General features: G+C 36.9%; 1 protein-coding gene across 2 annotated transcripts in view; it reads left to right on the top strand.

Annotated features, from left to right (window-relative positions):
• LOC148949840 (short-chain dehydrogenase/reductase family 9C member 7-like) overlaps positions 1-20,176 on the top strand; it is a 162,191-nt gene that overhangs the window by 139,092 nt on the left and 2,923 nt on the right. For both annotated transcript variants that reach the window (XM_089091325.1, XM_089091324.1), the window contains exon 5: positions 18,993-19,194. In XM_089091325.1, coding sequence (XP_088947451.1) covers positions 18,993-19,194 — 202 coding nt within the window. The remainder of the gene's footprint in view (positions 1-18,992; positions 19,195-20,176) is intronic.

Genomic DNA, 20,176 nt, shown 5'->3' with positions numbered 1-20,176 from the left:
GAGGATCAAAAAATTCAATATTATTCGAGGTTTTAAAGATGTATAGACGATGACCTGTTTTCAATGTTAATGGACAGCTCTAAGAAAGGATTAAGGTGTTGATAGTACTCGGAATTTTTTCAATGAAGTCCGAGGGTATGCAATGGGACTTGAACCGGGACATGTATGAATCCATACTAAATACGTTGATTATTTGGTTTGTGTTCATGGTCCTAAGTCTAGTAGAACACTGCCGTCGGACATGATTTCTCAAGAGGTTTCAAAGTGACTCAGTGATATTAGCTTGATACTCTCAGTCAGAGCATCGGCAAATGTACACTCTAAACGTACATTCCCTGTTCGTACTCTGGTCATATCCTGCATGCCTGACAAATCCAAAACAATAACCCTGTGATTTTTTGAAAAGATTGAATCGGTTATTCCATTTTCAAATAGTTGAGAGTCATGATCTAGGGATTGCATGGTCAACTCCTACAGAGTTTTATAGGATTTTTTGTCAAATGATAGAGTGTACAGTGGAATACCATTCACTTTGCACACAAGACTAGATAAATCAAAAAAATTAAAATCATGGGGAGGGTAATTCCAGGATTAAGCAGCACTGCCACTCGTCACAAAGAGCAATGCTAATTTTGAAGGGGTTTATCTGTTGAAAAATGATGAACCAGTCTAACTGCAAGAATCGGTGGGACTTTGACACTGAGTAGTGATTGTATGGGGAACAAGAAGTTTAATGTTGTTTCCATTGGCTCTTAGCTTTTCCACTACCAATGCAACAGAGCTCATAACTGGTTGTTTTCGGACTTGGAGAATTGCCGATGTGATTATAACATTTGCATCGGGTGCTGCAGGAAGTGTTTTTCTCAAAATGAAATTCGATGGGGCCATCTTTAACTTTATGTCAATCTTGACATTGGGGGGTAGCCATTGGGATATATTGAATATCGCATGATTTAATTTTCCAACTAGATGATACTCCTGGGTCACTGCTGTAGTCAACTCACCATCAGTATCAAGACCTGTTCGATATTCATAGCCTAATGATTGTCCTCTCAACTCCTTGTAAGCCTTTGGTGTCATCATCATAAATTGTCAGTAGCTTGCATAGTTTGATAAATTATTGCTAGTGCTCACCAATGTTCCATTAATAAATACATTAATTTGCTTGAATAGGTTGTGTAGAATACAGTTTCATAGGAGAGATCATCGCCGGCATCTGGAGTTGTATTATCTGACTTTTTCTTCACCACAACATTTAAATCAATAAATGTTGACGACAAATCAATGAAATAGTCTTCATTGGAAAATATTTGAAAGTGTATATTTTCCGAGAGGGGTTGTTGAGGGTGAAATTGCTCATAGTAGCCATACTTGACACTGACATCAACATTTTCAGCATTGAATAGATTCAATGAGGAACTGATTGATGGATATGATTCCTTGTGGGGGAGATAAGTCATCTTAAGAGAAGAAATCCTTCTTTGATCTAACATTCTTTTTCTTCTTCTGCTGCTTATTGGCCTTCGTTGTTTTATTTCTCAAAGTCCTTGTTGATGTCCTTTGCTTCCTGCCTGGGTGGAGACTAATGAGCGAAGGACGCGAACGCATCCTTTTCAATCCCTCCCCATTTTGTCGAGATTTTAATTGTTCACCAACGACTCTTGCTGAAGATCTAATATTTTCCTTAACACTCTCCTTGAAATTCTTGCCCGACCCCCAGTCCTGTAGTGTGGAGGCAGCAAAATTTGATGCAGCAGGTACAAGATATTTTCTGGCAAGGGGTAGTGCAGAACGAAATAGCCTAGCAAACCAGCTACCAAGACCATAGCCAGACATTGTAGTACGCCCCTTGTAGTAGTCCAATCCATTGCCTATTTGACGTGGACTCAAAGCACCAAGAAAACAATTGATATCAGGACAGACAAATGGAATTCTTCTATTGTTCATTTTTTAGGTTATTGTACCGTCTTCGTTGACAATGGGTCGAAAATGACATGTAATCACTGCTAAGCCTTTTGAAATTGCTAGACAATCACGTAATTAAGTTCTTAGTGTAAACTGACAGAGTTTCGAATAGGAAGTGTTTACGGGAATATACTGAAGATGCTTTATATTGTAGTGATGAACATGTTCTTGATTGGTTTTTCGTTCAAGAACTCGTAGGAGGGGAACATTTGAATTACCAACCCGAGATGTTTCCACAAATGAAGCGTAGAGAAATATACAAGTGTCCGTGGAGGAGGCAGGTGGGTAGTCAGCAAAAATGAAATTAGTGTTTCCAGCACTTCTACCATTGATTATATTGAGCTTAAAGCCAAGAACGTCCTTTAAGTTATCATTGAGAATAATCTTTTCATTGGCAATAGGTGAACTAATGTAGATCTTGCCCTCCTCCTTTGAATAGTTGAAATGAAAAGCTCCTTTTTACTAGAAGAAATTCTTTTATTGATAGTACGACATAAATCATTCATGCAGGTAAGCTCCTCGTAGGGTAATTCAATATATGGATAATCCATCCAAGTGATTTTTTTAATTTGTTCTTGATCACCTGGAGGTGGCGGCCAATCAATGGGTCTAATTTTTATTTCATATTTACGATCCTTTCTTAGGATGTCATAGGTATTTTTGAGAATACAGTCGACAAGAGCCAGTTCATATCCACCGTCAAATTTGATGGCGGGTGAGAGTTTTGTACAAAAATCACATGTCATATTCAAGTCATTGTAGAGAGGATCGGAAATGTTGGACATGAAAGTTACATAGAGATCATTGGGCATTGTCAATATCTTCAACACCAATCCAAGAATCAAAATCAGAGTTGTATCCTAGCCATCGAACAAGTAACTGTTTCTTACCCCCGCGAGTACGTGTTTTTAATATCTTTTTAATTTGATATATTTCACTAGCATTTTTAACTTTTTGCAATTCATAGTCATAAAAGCCGCCGAGAATCTCTTCATCTTTGGTATCACGCAAACGATAAGTTATGGGTTTAGTGTCTAGGATTTTTGCCACTTTAAAAAGTTCAGTGGACCACAAGTAATTCCCCTTTTCAAAAACATTAGTTGTTCTATTAATTCGAACAGTATCACCAACCTTGAATTTATTTTTCTTTTTCTTGACTTTCGATTCATTGGAATATTGTTTAAGAAAGGTGTCAATTGTATTATGATCCGAATGATGAACTTCCGTTGGTTTAGAGTTGGACAATGAGCGATGAGGTCCTTGATTATAAATAAAAATGATTTTATCTAGATCATGAATAAAAGCCGGCGTATTTTTCAGTGTACAATATCATGAAATTAAAAGTCGAATAGTTATTATCAATCGTTCGGCCAATGAAGCCTCTATAGGACTGTGACTATGATAGAGCAGTGTAATATATTTATATAGTAATTTTGCAACATGAGGATTAACAAATTCACTACCACGATCCTTTTGAATTTTTTATATGAATCCTTCTCGAGAATACTTTCAATGGCCTGAGCAACTTCAACACCTCTCTTTGATCGCGATGGAATCTCATATGCATAGCGACTAAAAACAATGATTGCAAGTAGAATATACTTGTACGGTGTATTGTGACGTCTTTGAAGCTCATCTAGAGTCAGGAGATCTGCTTGCATTATATGCAATGGGTAAAATGCTTTAGTTTTTCGATTTTGATTGGCACGAAGTATATGATTTATATGCAGAGTGTAACTTGGTTCATTTTGTAGATAGTCTTGTACACTTTTAGTGCGAACACCCGTGACTTTGGAAAGAGTTGTGGGGGACCTTAAACTCCCCGCCTCGACAATATTTTCATAAGCACCTTTTAGAACTTCAGCTATTCTGAACGTAAACACGTTGTGTAACGTTTGCTACCCTTTTGTAAACTGGCTGCTGGTGGTGACGTTGATATGATACGTCTTCGCTTTTTTTTAGCTACCTCTGGTGTGCTAGTATTTTCCAAAATTGATTTAAAATCTTCTTCTTCAAGTTCATATTTTAATGTTGATGATGATGATGATGCACGTTCATTTAATTTTTTTAGAATTTGTCTATTGCCAATAAGACTTTTGGGGAAGTTTAATGTATTTAGAAGGTTGTATAGATGAGTGTCAAATGAAAATAGTCCTTTACGATTTGTAACCATTTCATACATTAAATCAAGTAGATTATAGCTCTTGCCCTGAATTATAATCCTTTCCCCCTTGCTCTCAACTTGAATTTGATCACTTTCCAAGAGATAGATTAGGAGTCGTGTTAGTTTTTCAAGCTATTATATGGGGCGTATACTTACAAATTTAAATACAAATTAATACAAATCCTCCGTCTTTAATTGTGTTCCAACAGCAGCAGTAGATTCTTGAGAAGATGATTCTTTTTTGGGATCAGCAGCAGCAGCAGTGGGCTTTGATCGATAGTGTTTGTCCACTCGACGAAGTGCATCTTGAAGTAAAATCAGTTTTTTATCATCATCAATAGTTTCATTGTCGAGGAATTTACTCAGATTGTCATCAAAGTGTTCGACGGGTGATAGAGAGAGTTCTATTGGAGTCAATTTATAGGGTTTTGCCATCTAGAGAAAACTGTTTACAAGTCCTGCAATTATTGGCAGTAAAAGTTTGAGAAAGCTACCGCCCGCCTGAAGAAGTCGTTTCCTTTCAAAATTCGTTCCTTTCTTTTTAGGGGCCAATGTACGTACAATGGAACGATGTTGCTTTGCCTGTTGCCTAACTACTTCTGGCAGTTGAAAATTACACTCGGTCAAATTCAAACAAAGTTCAGATATTAGATTAATGAAATCATTGTCAATACCATGTTTGAGTATTGCTTTTCTAAGCGGAGGTTTTTAAGTGCTTAGAACTGAAAACAAATGTCTATTTTCATGTAGTTTCTTCAGTGTCATGATAGCGACTAATAGGTCTTTTTAATGTTCACCGAGAGAAATACTGTAATTTCATTGTCGAAAATATCTGTGACTACACGCAGATCCTCGGATGTATTTTGGTTAAGATCCAATAGGATATAACCGTGGTGTTTATTAGTTGGCTGATTGTATGCTGAGAGCAGAAATTTAGAGGCTCCTGGATAGATTTGTTTATTGAGGGTTATTAGTGAGCGAGAATCACAAACAACTTTGTAGATGATATAGTAGGTACAGTTCAAAGAAAGTGTTCGCATACATTTGCTCTGATGAAAGAGATTGTGTAGAACTAGAGTAACGGAAATCTGTTCATTATGAGAGCAAACTGTGAATATTTGCAGAATTTGCGTGGAACATTGTTCAATGGATTCAGCCAGATCTTCTATGATAATCCAAGAGTTTGTTTCAATAATTTTGAAAACATCAAGTCCCTGTATGAACTGTATCTGCATCAATCTCATGGCAGCAATTGCTTTTATTTTATTGTATGACTCCTGCCAAATACTAATGCAATAGTAGATTTTTTTTGGCTTTTCCGCAAACATTTTATCACAATTTTTAATTATTTTAGTTAAGAGTGTTGTTTTGCCCGACATTGAGGGCCCACACAGAAACGATCTGAACGGTATTTTAAATTGATACATGTTCCTTTCAACAGTTCACCTGGACAACTAACTGTAGACCCTAATTGTCTAATGACTAAATAATTTTTCCCTACTACTACTCTGTTCTTCAAGAAGAAGTAGAAGAAGACAAAGACAAAGACGAATAAAGAATCAAATTTTTTTCTTTTATTATATGCACATAAAAAAGTAACAATACATTGAAAAAAAAATACACTTTTTTAAATTTATTCATAATAAGAAATACAACATTTACATGGGGATACACAGATAAAAAACACTTTTTTTTGTTTATTTATAGAGAAAAAAAATACAACATTAAATTAGAGAGAGAGCACTTGAAAAAAAAATACACTTTTTAAAATTTATTTATAATAAAAAAAAATACAACAACATTTAAATAGGTACAGACACATAGAGAAAAAACACTTTTTTTTGTTTATAGAGAAAAAAACATTAAATTAGAGAGATGGCGATTGAAAAAAAAATCTGCTCTAAATCCAAAAAAAAAAAGATAACTTTGGTGGCGATGCGCCCCCCGCGCTGGCGGCGGCCGGCCCCCCCGGCCGCGAGCCCCCCCCCCCCAAAGGCCGCGAGCCCCCCCCCCAAAAGGTTTTTAGGAAATAATTTACAGGACTTTATTTAAACCGAGACTTTCCCTGTGGGCAATACATTCGATCCGGTCTGAAGTTAAATAGTGTCCAAGGGGGAGGGTGGTCACACCATCTTGGCAAACATAGACCTTGTCGGAAATGGTACTCATGGCTATTTTCTCTACATTTACAGTAAAGTTCCTGTAGTTCAATGAACGAATTGCCAACAATTTGGCTCGTGGAATTGTATTTTCAACAATACAATTCCTATAAATGATCATGTCGAAATTCTTGTCCACATAGCGCGTGGGTACTTCTTTGCAACGTTTCTTGATTTCCTCGTCGTATGTCTGTATAAAGTACACCTTCGGACCTACAAACATACCACGGGAAATCGAGTCGCGTGCGGTTTAAGATTTAAAAAATAAAAGTCGATTTAGCGCCCGACGTTTAACTATCGCAGGGTAAAGATCACCCCACCAATTGGTGTAGTCCATCCGTGAACTGATAATTTCGCCGTGCGCCAAATCATCAATTAGATTTGGTGTTTTTATTTTGAGCAGTAGAGAATCCGTGTCACCGTAGCAGACCTCTACTTGCCCTTTTTCCGGCCACTGTACCCTAGCCACATTGTAGTAGAATTCCAACATGAGCCTTTTTGAGATCTCCAGGATAGCACTGCCTGCAGCAATATTTTTATTCAAGACAATGCGTCTTTTTTTCCTATTCAAAAGTACCATGTCCAGGCAAATGATTGTAAAGGAAGTGTAATTGGGATCGACAATAATTCGAGCACATTGTTCTGGATTGGTCACAACGTCACAACGATTCCTATTGCGAACACTCTCACACATTTTGCCGAAAGCCGAATTTAAAATGAGTTTATAAATTTCTTTTTCGGCTTTCGTCTGTGCTGCAGAACGTTTGCTGACAAAAGTGTCAACAAATGTTTTCAAATAGGGTTTTTGACTAAACTCGAGTGCTCGGTGAACCTTTGTGACGTTGAAACCATTGTTACAAATAAATTTTAAAGATACTTTTTTTACAAATATGTTTTTTTTTGGCAGAAGTTAAGCAATAAGTTTTTGTTTTGAAGGCGTCCAATGCAATCCATCCACATCGACTAAACTCATATTTCAATGGATCAAAGAGTCCTTTGTCACAGTTCTATTCACGCACGGTAAAACAAAATACTTTACTGAATCGTGAAGCTTGACTGGTATATCTCCATCAATTTCAAAAAACCATTCAACCGGTCCATTCTCCTCAACACCACTGTTAATGTTTGGGAAATGGGGAGCTTGAGGGTCATTGAGCCATTTATAGTCGCTGCAAGGTAGTGCATAATGGGACATGGACGAGGGGTAGAGAGAATTCATATCGAGGAAAACTACATTCGATTTTGTCCCCGTCTTCTGTCCTGTTGGATCGGTTTCGAAGATACGGTCCCCGTGAAAAACAAAACCCCCCCTCATTGACCTCTCGATAAACAGATGCTGATCAATGTCAGTGATTAGCCCAATTTTTTCCCCACTAATTTCCAGGATGAGGTCCATCACTAGATGAGGCGAAGGAAAATAATAACCCAAATCAAGATTAAACTCCTCATAGGTCTTATCTGTATTTTTACACATAATGTCTAACAGAGTTAACACGTCACTCGACAAATACAGCTTGCAGTAGTCAAATCCATTTTTAAACACTCCCTCTGCCCGAATTTTTTTAGAAAAACTGTAGTCATCAGGTAATAAACTCCGATAGTGAAGACTGTCATGAAACGATTCAATATAAGGAATCGCTTCCTCGGCAAATCTCGACAGGGAACAATAATAATCATAAGGATAGATGCCCTTGACCGTTAACAAATCATATAAATCATTTGGAAATTGTTGCTTGAGAAGGGGAAAAGCATTGCAACCGTCATAGTTTTTCTGCAATTGAATTAATGCGCTCAATGATTTGGGAAAAACAATGTATGAATCTAAAAAGCGAAATTTATTCGTGTACTCCACGCCGGCTTCAACAAATTTCCCCATAAATTCCAAAACAAGCAACTTTTCTGCTGATATAGGTATTATTTTGTACGTAAAGCTGTCTATCGACCAGGCATCATCTACTTGTAAATGTCCTTGATGATTTATCATTACTGTTAGACTATACTGCAGATCGGATGTCGATTTATTTATAAAACCGGATGAAAAAGTTGCTGGTAAACTTTGATATTACGTAACGTTTGTTAAAATCAAGGCCAGTTAAATTTTCCCGTTGAATTAGGGTCTATAAGGTGATTTTGGTCCTGCACCGCGTCTTTTGGGGCAAGGGCACCCCTACACACCCAGCAAATTGTCCCCTTTTCCAGTGCTAGTTGCTCTTTATCCGAAAATGTCATTGGATAATTGGTATGACGTAATCGTGAAATTGCCTTGTTTGCCGTTTTTATTAAAGAAATCAATAGCTTTTCCATACGGCCCTCCTCGTCCATAGTAAAAAAAACTCTTCCAATTGCATTTTATTGTTGGCGTCGCGACGGGCGTGCGCATAGGAACACGCGACTAGTTTGTGTTCCTTGACTATATTTGGCCTTGATGGGTTCGATACCTCAACCAGTCTTGTTTCAGAATCCAAAGACATTTTATCTGATTATAGAAGAGGATTTATAAAAATTTTAAACTGTAAAGTGTCTTTGCGTTCTGCCTGCAGTTCTATTCTCTGATGGCCATGAATTTTGCAAGGCTCCGTGTGGTCTGAAAAAGTTATTTCAATTTTAAATGAAGTAAGGGACATGAGGCAATAGAAACGGTATCCATATTTTTTGCCTTGAGATAATAGCCGACGGATCGTTATAACGGGGAAAAATGACCATAAGAATTAATATCTTTGGGAGGTTCGTAAATAACTCATACCCAATTTATAACATTTTCCACCATCGATGTCCTCACTGAGTACAAAACTCCTTTTTTATCCGTTTTTTCCCCCATCTACAAATTCAGTGTCGTATTGGAGAACGACCAACCCCCACCCAATATTTTAATTTGCGTTATCGAATATGCTTAATTCATTAAATGAAACCCGATAAATTACCGCAAAAAAGTAAAAAATTACATTAGGGAAATTTTTTCCACCGTTACGTGCAAGTTTGTAAAGATTTTTTATTGTTGAATCATTTTTTAATGTTTTATGGGCCACTGCTAAAAATGTATACTTAAAGCATTGAAGTCCCGTGTCAAAATTGAAACTTTGAACCCCTTTGGTAGCCGACAAATCCGGATGGCGTTTTATTCGTCGACGACCCGCCCCCCTTAAAATAAAGTTTTTTTTAAATCTACTGTGATTCAGATACATGTAGTCAATGTTTAAAATTGTGGCCCCACTCCCTCTCTCATCAAATGTATTCAAATTTTAATTTAGTTTATTTATCATGTTTAAAATGTTGTATAAAAATTAGTCTAGTTCTGGTTATAAATTCTGGTGACTTGTAGAAAATTGAAAATAAAACATGTCTCCGTATGTCCCCTTTTTTAGGTAAACTTTTTGGTTCACTGATGCTTTAATTCTCCCTCGACCTCCCCAAGTCCGAAGCTGAACATCAATAAGCGCTCGAAATTTGTCAAAATAGCTATGGAGAACTTTCACGGGGTCAGTTAAAATAATGCACGCGTTTTCCTCGGGAAGGCTAAAATCTACCCTGTATGTTTGCAAATGGCTTAGAGCAGATTCTAACAGATAAAAATCCGGTATTTCCAGGGACATTGCACTTTTTTCATGTCCTGTCCCTGTTTGTTCAGGACTCAATCCACTAATTGTAAAGTTGCTGTTAAAAATATCCCCGGAAAAATGAACTGCTGTTGTATTACTACTACTATCTATACTATTCGGTGGAATGGTGGAGGAGGGTGACAGGGAATTGTCAATAACACCACTCCCAGTCTGTTCAATCACATTGGGGGGATGTGACATGAGGTTCCCTAGTAACATATACTAGGGCGTGTTCCCTAATAACACGCACAGCTGAATTCTGGAGAACGCACAAAGGTTTTAGGTGAACAAAAAATGTTCCAGACCAAACAGAACAGCAGTAGAGCAAATAAGAATGGACTAATGAAAAATATAAAAGACGCAAAACATTCTGCGGAAACTGATGTCTTAGCTTCCTTATCATGCCTATATTCCTTGCTTCTTTCGACGATATACGCTGTACATGCTCTGAAAAACTTATTGTTTCATCAATTATTACTCCTAGGTATTTCACTTACCTCTGACGTCTTATTGTCGAGTCTCCTACTATTAGCTCTTGCAACCAGGGGTAATATGATGGTGATCTGCCCCAGACAAGGAAATCCGATTTGCTGTGATTTACTTTCAGCTTGTTTAGCCTTAGCCATTTCTCCAATTTTTCCATATCATTACTCAGTGTCCCTGAAGGCTGAGCTTCGGTGCGCTCCGCGACTGAAAAATGCGTATCATCCGCAAACAGGACAAGATATTTCCTAGGTTTATACGTTTCATCTCCATTTCCAATATTTGTTGTCAAATCACAGATTACTTGACGGATGTCATTAATATATATTGAGAAGAAAAAAGGGCCGAGAGGGGACCCCTGGGAACACCGCAACTTACATGGTAATCACTTGATTTCGCATCATTGAGTTGCACATACATAGATCGGTAACTCAAATATGATGAAATAATTTTAAGAGCATTTCCTCTAATACCACAGTTGTCCAACTTTTTCAGAAGAATCACATCGTCCACTGTGTCAAATGCCTTCAAAATGTCTAGGAATAGAGTCACCACTTTCAACTTCCCATCCAAAGCACCATTAATCATAGATGTCAAATACTGAACCGCATGCTCCGTAGAGTATCCTTTTCTGAAACCAAATTGGTTTGCATAAAAGACATATTTCCTCTCTAAGAACTCAGCCATTCTTTTATATAATATTTTTCAAAATTCGAGACAGAATAAGGAGTAGCGAAATAGGTCTATAATTGCTGAAATCTTCTCGGTCACCACATTTATGCAATGGCACTACTCTGGTATGTTTAAGTTGATCGGGAAATTCACCTTCTTTAAGACAACCATTCATTAAATCCATGTAACACGGCAATATCAGAGGTAAAACATACTTCACTGCTTTCAGAGACAGCACATCCACTCCAGCCGCCCTATTTCGCATTTCACTCACAATTTCTGTCACCTCCTGCTGGCTAGTTTTCCGAAGAAAAAGACTAGTATCACTAGGTACAGGCAAGTACTGCTCAAAAGAACCATCTCCTTGCCGGTTTCCAACATGCAATTTAGCCTTTCCCCCAATTTGAGAAAATTGCTGAGCCATTTCATCGGCAATTTGACTAGCACCGCGATTTCCACTCATTTCTGGTAATACCACTTTATTTTCACCAATAGCTGATCTAATGGTCCTCCACGTCTTAGATGGGTTTCCATGGTTTTCTTGAAATTCGTTTTTAAAATATCCATGTTTCGCTTTCCGTCATAACTTATTTAGAGCAATATTGTATTTCCTGTAGATTTCATGGTCAATTTCACAATCACTCGAAACACTTATTATAAACGACTGATGTCTTTTATTTAGAGAATTCACAAGGCCTTTCGTCATCCATGATTTCCTTGGAATATCCTTCTTCTTTTTGGCAGGAACTACCTTCACACAAGTTTCATCCAGAAGTGAAATCATTCTCCTATACCACTGGTCTATTTTCTCAGCATAAGAATGACGCTCATCTAGAGAGGTCCAATCGGCTTTTTCTAATTCAGATTTAAATTTAGGCCGTTACTTCTGGTCAAAATATGTTCTAGCGTTCTGGTATCCACGGATTGTGTCGAAGTTCACTGCAGCTGGCATGAAACCATGACGGCACAGTGATCAGACACATCATTTACAAGTACACGCGGGGTATGGATCTTAAAATCCCTCTTCATATTCACAAAAGTATTATCAATAAACGTCGCACTAGTTACAGTTATCTTCGTGCAAATGTTGATAGATGGGAACAAACTATGACTCAAGATATTATCACGAAAAAGATGAAAATCTACATGATCCTTATTTAAATCAACATTGAAGTCCCCCATAATCACACAAGGATAAATTGAAACTGGCAACTTTTCCAATTGCTCCTCCAACAATTCCAAAAAACGGGAGAGGCGAGAGGATGGGGGTTTATATAAAATAGCTAAATAAATACTAGACCGCATCAGCTTTAGTTCCAGTACCATGCTCTCAAACACCATTTCGCAATGAACAGACAAATCCTCTTTTACATTTACATCCAGGTCCGACCTCACGTAAGTACCCGATCCACCAAGTCTCCGCTGATTCCTATTTCTCCTGAAAAAATTATAACCATTAATATCAAGCATTGCTTCATTTGAAGAATTCAACCACGTCTCAGTCAATCCTAAAATTTGAACATCCCTACCATTTTGAACTAACTCAGACAAATATGAATGCGAGCTGTTTAGCCTCCTACAATTAAGATGAAAGATAATCAACTCACTTTTACATTAAATACTTTGACCACATATCAACTCACTAGCAAATATATACTTCGATGACTCAATCCTCTCGATATTACTCTCATCATCAAACCCTTCTCTCAACATAACATCTAACCTAGCATAAAAATCAACAGGGTTTCTCCCACGCAAACATCTTGGCAACCCGAGTGCACTCCTAAACAATACAATCTCCAAAATGAAAAAAAATCAATTTATAATCACACAACTATTCATTATATCCAGATTCCCAAGAACCATGGATAACACCGTTATTAGATCACAGCCCATCCAAAATGGTTGCGCCTGACTTACATAATATCACTAATCAATTACAACTAAAATTCACAAAAATAAAAATTAAATTTTTATCCTCATTTCACATTACCAAAAAAAAAGAAAATTTTTAATCTGCAGCTTCCATATCGCCCCCAGATCCGCCGTGGCCAAGTCCGAGTCTCAGCAGCTTATCTAGTTTTGCTATCACCCCAAACGAGAATTCATACATCGCTCCATTTTGGTGAAATTTTACGCATAAATAGGGTGAGACAGATTTCATGACCCATGCAGCGAGGCCTTGTATTTCACTTGTGCGCAATTTATCTCGGAATGCAGACAACTTTTCACGGGTTTCTCGCACAGATAGCTGAACATCATCAGTTAGGTATATGTTACCGATTCGCTACTGTTTTATCACGAATTTTCCCCGCATTCATTAAGATCTATCGCTTAAGTTTCTTAGTTTTTACCTCAACTTTCAAAAACTTTTTTACCGAGTTAACTTCCATCACTGAGCATTCGGGATTCACACTCATTTCAAGGCCTTGCGAAACGATATCTTCAAACAGGGTTTTTGCATCATTACTATCCTTAGCCGAAACATTCCAAATTAGTATATTCTTATTGGTCTCCTTACTTTCAACTTTTATAAGCTCTTGCCTCATAGTGCCCAATTGCGCCTTTACATTCACACATTCGCCACTCAAAACGTACATTTGAAGCTTTAAATCATCTGTAACTGATTGCACTCTATCCACCTGTGGCTTTAAGATTGTAACTTCCCTAACAGAGTCCTTACTCACAGTTTCCAGCTTAGAAATCCGATCCTCTATTCCCTTTATACTCGTAGTAAGGTCAGTAAGGGTTTTAGCATTATCTTTAACTGTCGCTAAGACTTCCGACAAGCTATCAGCCATAGATTTCAAGGTAATACCATCCAAAGACACATCAGCAGATCTTGACGTATCCAAAAACCGCTCATCGTGCTTATGCTTCTTCTGGACCATCTTAAATTCAATAAATATAACAGATACGCCTACCTTAATTGGCTCCTTTATTTACCCATGTGAAGCAACGTGCTGTAATCCCTGCCGTTAATTAAGCCACGGCTAACAGCTATATCTCCAGTAGGATCTCGAACACAGCTAACAACAGGCAAAAAGTAGAAATTCACCACTATATTATTTTTTACACAGGTAAGCTCACATTCAAACAATTAATCCGCCGTTGAACTGGTATCAATTAAGAGTGCCGCAAAATAGGCGTTATCACTCAGTTCAATCAGACAACTGTTTATATGATTATAATAAAATTTTTACGCTGAATCTAAAGATTCAGATCAGACTTTTGTCCTTAACTGTCCTTTGTCCTTAACTTTTGTCCTTCCAATGATTATTTTGAAGAATATTTTGTCTGAAAGAACAGAAGTTCAACCCAAAAATTTCAAAATATAATTGCACAAAATTGTAGATGACAGAAAATAATCTAATCAAGGCCGTCGGGGAGGGGTTGGGGGTTCGAGGGTTTGAACCCTCCCTCCCCCTCCCCGCGAAATGTTTGTCTGACTCGTAAAAACGCAACGAAAATAAATATAAACCAATTTTTTATGCGTTTTTGAGTTTTTTTGTGTGTAAGCCCCCCCCCCCCGAAGAAAAAATCCTTGAGTAAAACAACCCCCGAAAAAATACCTGGATACGGCCCTGAATCTGATAAACCATAATGAACAAAACAAAATTATGTAACCTTTCTCATGGTATGAACCCAGTATGTTTTATTCCGACACGCATAACAAATTCTTCTTTTTCACTGATTGATAATATTTTTGCACCTTATCCTTGTGAGGCTACATTCGTGGTTATGGAGGATACATCTGACCATTGTATTTTAATGTCTGACTTCAAAGCGCAAAAGATAGTCAATAAAGAAAATCATGTGAAGAGGAGAAACTTTTCACATGTAAATATGAATGAATTGAAATCTAATCTTAGCGATGTAGGATGGAGTGAAGTTATTAATGAGAATGACCCCAATATATGTTTAGATATATTTTATCGAATTTTGAATAGAAAATTTGGACCTTCATTGCCCATTTAAAACTACGCACCGGAAAAGAACCTCATCCAAACAACCTTGGATAAGTCCATCACTTCTAAAATCTATCAAGGAAAAAAATAGACTGTATAAGATAAAAATGAAATACCCTTCAGCTCATAATGTACAGCGATTCAAAAATTATAAAAATTTGTTAGTTAAAACTCTCAGAACAAGTGAAAAAATGTATTATGAAAATGCATTTAAAAAATCTGATTCACCTCGGACTACATGGAATTTAATTAAGGAAAAAATTGGAAATAATATTAAAAATCCACACCCTGAAGTGATCATAAATAAAAATGGTGTTGAGTTGTAGGGGAAGGATGTTCTTGCAGATTATTTTTGTCATTATTTTTTTCATATTAGTTCTACCGTTGAACTGGATTCCCCTGAATCTCCATCTGATTCATATAAAGAATATCTCCCGCCATCCGAAAATTCCAGTATGTTCCTGGCCCCTGTCACTCTCGGTGAGTTCCAGAAAGTAATTATGAATCTAAAGAGTGGTAATTCTCTAGGTCTAGATGGGCTCTCCACAAATATTCTGAAGGAACTTGCATGTGTAATTCATGTCCCGTTGCTTCATATTTTAAATGCATCTATGTCATCAGGGATCTTTCCGGAAGTATGGAAATCTGCACGAGTTATTCCAATTCATAAGAAAGGTGATAAGACAAATATAGGTAACTATCACCCAATAGCTATTCTTTCCCCCATATCTAAGGTTATTGAAAAAATTATTCAAAAAAGAATTGTCTCGTATTTTGATAAAAAGAATTTATCTACTAAAAATCAGTTTGGATTCAGGGCGGGTCATTTTACTGAACAAGCTATTGCAGCGCTAATTTTGGAGATTAATGATTCATTAAATGATGTAAATCATGTATCTACTCTTTTCTATGATATAAAGAAGGCATTTGATAGGCTAAACCATGAAATTTTATTGGAGAAAATTAATAATGCAGGTATTAGAGGTAAAGGCCTAGAGCTAATAAAATCTTACTTGCATGGTCGAAAAATTCAGGTAGAGGTAAATGGGCACCTGTCAAGCCATATTGTTATTGATGATGTTGGAGTCCCCCAGGGATCAGTATTAGGGCCATTACTATTTTTGATTTATATAAATGACCTTTCGAGGTGTTTACCCCAAGATAGTAGTTTAGCAGTAATTTTTGCAGATGATACGGCGGTGACAGTAAAAGCTAAAACCCCATCTTTGTTGGCTGAGAAAATGGTGACAGCAACGAATTCTTTGAATAAATAGTTTGCATGTAACTACCTGGCTCCGAACTTTTCTAAAACTGAATTCATGATTTTTGGGCGGTCACAGAGGGCAGTAGATAAAATTACCATAGAAGAGTTAATTGTAAACCAAAGAAGGATAAAAAGAGTAAATTCATTTCGTTACCTTGGGATTATTCTTGATGAGCTTTTATCTTTTCGTAAGCATTCTGATTATTTGAGATTGAAACTTGCCCATAACTTAGGTTGTCTTCATAGATTGAAACATGTATTTCCTTTTTCCATCCTTAAAATTTTATATCATTCTCTAATTGAATTCTATCTTAAATATTGCCCTGAAATATACCTCAACACATTTATAGTCCATTTCCAACCTCTTCAGATAATTCAAAATAAGGCGGTTAGAATCCTGGGTACTTTTGTTCATCGCCCAGTGAGGCTTCAAAATCTTTCAGAAACCCAAACTTTATATGTTTTTCTCAATATACTTAATCTCAAACAACTGAAAGACCTGCATACAGCAATGTGGTATTATGATATCCAATCTTCGGCAAATTATTTCCATGATCTGGGTATAATTGAGACTCCCATTTCTCCTGCCCACCACGTCCGCTCCAAGAAGTATCGCCTTCCCCCAAATAAATCTGAAAGAGCTAGATTCTCAATCAAATACCAGATCCCTCATATTGCAAATAAATTTAATTTAATAGACGTGTCCCCAAGATTCAAGAGCCGATTTTCTTTGAAAAAACATATTTCAAAAATTGTTCTTTGCCTGGATGTTGGGATTGGTGAATTTGGATTTTAGTATGAAATTTGTTGTGGTGTTCTCGCGCTGGGGTGGCCTCCTCTGTTATATCCTACCATATGTGTCTTATTCTTTTTTCATTTTTGATATGCTTTATTTGTTATTTCGGCATATTTTTTTTATTTGTTTTTGGCCGACGCAACGAGCCCTGCTCCCCGTCGGCCCGTTTATAAAATAATTTATTAATGTAATTTTTTTTTTAAATAAAATAAAAGTTATCCAAGAGAGAACAACAATCTTTCTTTTCTCTTTTTTGTTTAACCTAAAACCCCAAAAGGTTTCAAAAGAAATAATAGTCAAAAGGACATTAGACCAACTCTATGGATAATGAAAAATATAGATGGGGCGAAGCCTAGATAGAATTCCTGATCAAACTGAATGTTTTTCCCCTAGTGGTCTTATTATGCCTAAATATCATAATCAACTGTTTTTATTCTTTTTTTCCCAAAGCAGGCTATACAAAAAGGAGCAATAGAGATCCGCAACAAGCAAGAATCAGTCAGTGCTGAAGATTGTATACAATAAAAATAAGGTTTATTGCCAATCGATCAAAACCTCGATGATGCTGCTAGTGTTGATTAGTCTTGGCTAATGGTCAAAATGCAACAACACTGCTATAACAAACAGTGTATTCTTTTGTCCAATGCTTTGTCAGCACATTGTATTTACTAGCCTAAAGATACCTTTCCTTGGAAGTACAAAACTTTTGTATGCAGCAATACAAAACTTGGAAGTACAATATTTTTGCTTTTAATTCCAGTGCAAGGAAAATCCGAAAGTTTATAAAGTATTAACCAATTCTACCCTTATTATAGGCTCTGTTTAGTAAAAGTTTTATATAGGGTGAAAGTGGCACCCTAGTATCAGGAGGGGGGGGGACTCGAAGAGGTGAATTTAGTTTTATACGGATGGAAAATTAGCAATTGTAGGAACCTGGTACCATATGCCTTATATATCTTCGTACCTTATATGTTTCAACTTATACCTCAACTTTCGGCTGGAGTTAGCATTTTACAGGATATAATCTCAATAGCGGCTTAGTTTAATATTACATTAAATTTAATGTAATTTTTGTAATTAAATTAAATTTAATCACTACCATAAGTGGTCTCTTAAGATTATGAGTATTTGCCAAAACTCTATTGTTACACGGAGTTCTTCTTCTTATCCAAGGCACTTTCTCTTCGATTTAGGTTTTAATCTCTTATAGGCGTATAAGCTAATTTCTGCTCTTTTCACAAGTTTTGCTCACAAATGTCAATAAACAGCATATAACCCCTATCATGCAGTATTTGGGGCTAAAGTAGAACCCATTTATTGTAAGTGTAACCAAGGCCGTACCCAGGAATTTTTCCGGGGAGGGGGAGCACTCAAAGATTTTTTTTCGGGGAGGGAGGTACACAAAAAACTCAAAAAACGCATAAAAAATTTGTTTATATCCATTTTTGTTACGTTTTTACGAGTCAGACAAACATATCGGGGAGGGGGGTTCAACCCCCTAAACCCCCCCCACCCCTGGGGACGGCCTTGTGTGTAGCAAACATGTGGATTTTAGGAAAAATCTATTGACTAACATAGTGATAAGCTGCTACTGGGGATCCTTAGATTACCCTTTCCTATGTACATTTAGGCAACAGGCATTTTAATCATGAAAGGTTTTGAGGCCTAGGTTAGGTTATGTTAGTTTAGGTTAAATTTTGTTAGGATAAAAACCCATCCTAATCCAGCCTAATCTGTCATCATCAAGCCTTGCATTAAATTGAAAAAGTTAACTGGCAATGTGACTAAATCCAAGGAGAAAAAAAGGCACTTTGAACATTCACCGGTGAATGTAGACATTCACGAATTTCGGACAGTCACGGTAACGTATAAATATATATATATATATCGTATTTTAATGAAAAGATGCTAAATTTCTCTTTTAGGACGAATTGTTTTCGTTGGAAGCATCACCGGGAGTAGGGGATTACCAGGCCTTCCGGTTTACTGCGCTAGTGCCCAAGGAGTTGAAGCACTGTCACAGGCTTTGCGACATGAGTATATGGAATCAAAAATAGATGTCGTCACTGTACGACCCGGAGGAATTGAATGTCTTGGCCAAAGATGGCTCTCTGGTGCGCGTCACAAGTGAGTTCAACGATTGATTTGTACATGTGCTGGTAACTTGCAGACTTTGAAGCTTCGCTGTAACTTTTAATGTTAATGTTTTAACTTTTAACTTTTAATGTTAAACTTTGTTTAACATTAAAAGTAAAAAAAATTACTTTTAATGTTACCTCCTTCTTTCCATTTCTTTTCTTCAAAGGGCTAATAAAAGAGTCTGGTAATATTGCAGCCCATGGCCTCTTCTGTAAGAAGCATCATAATAATGACAAAGTAGTACTAATCAATTCCGCTCAATCAACGTCCTTTCCAAATAAAGTGGTTGCTACCAAGACAAATGAAACCCATATCCCTCCCCCCTATTGGTGCCAGATATAGCTTTAAATAATATATTCATCCATTTTTATTCATTGCTTAAATCATCACGTATGTTTTCATTACCGGACATTTTATTTTTAATTTGGTCTAATACTTCACGTCATGGCGGAATAATGTGAACGGTTGAATAAATATTTTATTTGAAATGATTTAAAAATGCGGATGAAATTAGAAGGGTATTAATAGAAACTACCTACAAAGCAGTTCCTATTACAAAGCAGGAGTCTCATTATTATAGTGTTTTCTGGTAGTTGTATATAGTCTACGGCTGTATATGGCTCTATTAGGAAGGGGGGCCACTTTTGTCATGGTAGCAACCATTATGCTGGGAAAGAATGTTGGATAGGGAATCAAAGACATTATTTTTTTATAATTATAGCGTTTTCTTCAGAAGAGATTATAGAGTAACATCTTGCCGAGATTGAGAATTTTGATTTAAAACAAACCTGAACTATCCGATATCTAAGCTGTGTCTCCGACTCCTAGTGGAGTCGGAGACATGCCTACTGTTAGACAGGTCTTTGCCGGATTTAGTAGAACTAACAGACGGTCAGATTTCTTTTAAGCCTTAATGTGGTACCAATATGTGCAAAATGTTGAGGAAATGTCGGGGCGTATGTTGAGGCAT

The sequence above is a fragment of the Artemia sp. Qi Xiang Cuo genome, chromosome 7 (assembly GCF_049724085.1).
Source record: "Artemia sp. Qi Xiang Cuo chromosome 7, ASM4972408v1, whole genome shotgun sequence".
Classification (NCBI taxonomy): domain Eukaryota; kingdom Metazoa; phylum Arthropoda; class Branchiopoda; order Anostraca; family Artemiidae; genus Artemia; species Artemia sp. Qi Xiang Cuo.
The sequence above is the reverse complement of the archived record's forward strand: the minus strand, read 5'-3'. Positions and strand labels throughout refer to the sequence as shown.